We start from the raw sequence: 1,192 nt of genomic DNA, 5'->3' as shown, positions 1-1,192 counted from the left end.
CGGCCCCGCCTTTCTTCCTGTTCAGCTCCCACCGAGACCCACAGCCTCTCCTGGGACCACTAGGGCTGCGACTCTAGAGTTGGGGGCGGGCGGGGGAGAGGATTCCAGGGAGGGGTGTGGGAACGGGGAGTGGGAGGGACACCGAGAAAGAGGCGGGACCCAAAGGGATTGCCTCTGTGCATTGACACATTAAATTGATAACATGGAGATGAGCTGCAACCCAACAACTGCTACTATTTTTGAGTCACCGACTTGGAAGTGATTTGCAGCAGGGCCGAGCGGGGGGTTAACACCCCGCCCCCCCGCGCTTGCCTCCCGGCGGAAGGTTTTGAGGGCCGGGGTGGGGGCGGGGGGCTGCCGAGCCCTCCAGATCGCTAGGCACTGACACCCCCTCCACCTCGGACAAGTCTCTGCCAGCAGAGGTGAGGTGGGAAAGCGGCCAGGAGGGGCGGGGGTGAAATAGGGCAAGGAAGAGCTTTCTAACAACCGTAGCGCTCTCCAGTAATGGCTGCTTTCGCGAGGACGGAGCTCCCCGCTTCTGGAATGTTCAAACTGTCGGGGACTCTGTGTACCTTTGCGTGGTGCGTGGCAGAGATGGGGGCGGGGGAATTCCCATTTGGGGTGGGCGTTTGGGTAAGACTGCCGCTGTACAACTACTTCTAAGGTTCTGTGATGGAAATTTTAAAAATTGGGTTAAGGTTTTTCACCTTGGAGAAAAACCAAGGAGAGAATTGAAATTTGCAAATTTCCAGAGTGGTTCTCATGGGCGTGGTGGTGGGAGATACTTGCTGTTCTTCTCTGGGGGTGGGTCGAGGAAATGCACTAAGCCGACAGGAAAGCGAGAGGTTGGACATCGTAAAGAACTTCCCTGCAGGCAAGGGCCTGGGATCCAGACCCAGAAGAAAGCCTATGGTGGTGGTGTCTCGCTTCCGAGGAAACTTCTCCGTGCAGGCCACTCTCGTCCGCGGAGAGGGCACGGCCGAGACGGCCTCTAGAGTAGGGGCCATGGAGTCCTGGTCTTTGTTTTACACGATCCCAACGGGCAGGATGGCGTTCACGAGCGACAATTCTCGCGGCTTGATATCCGGTCAGCAAAGCTGTCCCCACCGCTTCAGCCTGGAGTCGAGGGGCGAGGAGGGCGGGGCGTGGCGAGGTGGTCTCCAGGGAGGCGCTGGCCCGAAGGCCCCGCCCT

At 59.1% G+C, this 1,192-nt stretch overlaps 1 protein-coding gene across 1 annotated transcript in view; it reads left to right on the top strand.

Annotated features, from left to right (window-relative positions):
- The window catches only part of CCR10 (C-C motif chemokine receptor 10), a 4,450-nt gene that overhangs the window by 2,362 nt on the left and 896 nt on the right, over nt 1-1,192 (top strand). The window contains exon 3 of the mRNA XM_021717647.1: nt 894-996. Within this exon, the coding sequence (XP_021573322.1) occupies nt 894-996 (103 nt within the window). The remainder of the gene's footprint in view (nt 1-893; nt 997-1,192) is intronic.

This window comes from Carlito syrichta, unplaced genomic scaffold, assembly GCF_000164805.1.
Source record: "Carlito syrichta isolate Samal-C Ts95f unplaced genomic scaffold, Tarsius_syrichta-2.0.1 Scaffold309898, whole genome shotgun sequence".
In the NCBI taxonomy this organism is placed as follows: domain Eukaryota; kingdom Metazoa; phylum Chordata; class Mammalia; order Primates; family Tarsiidae; genus Carlito; species Carlito syrichta.
This window is presented reverse-complemented; position numbering and strand designations above follow the sequence as displayed.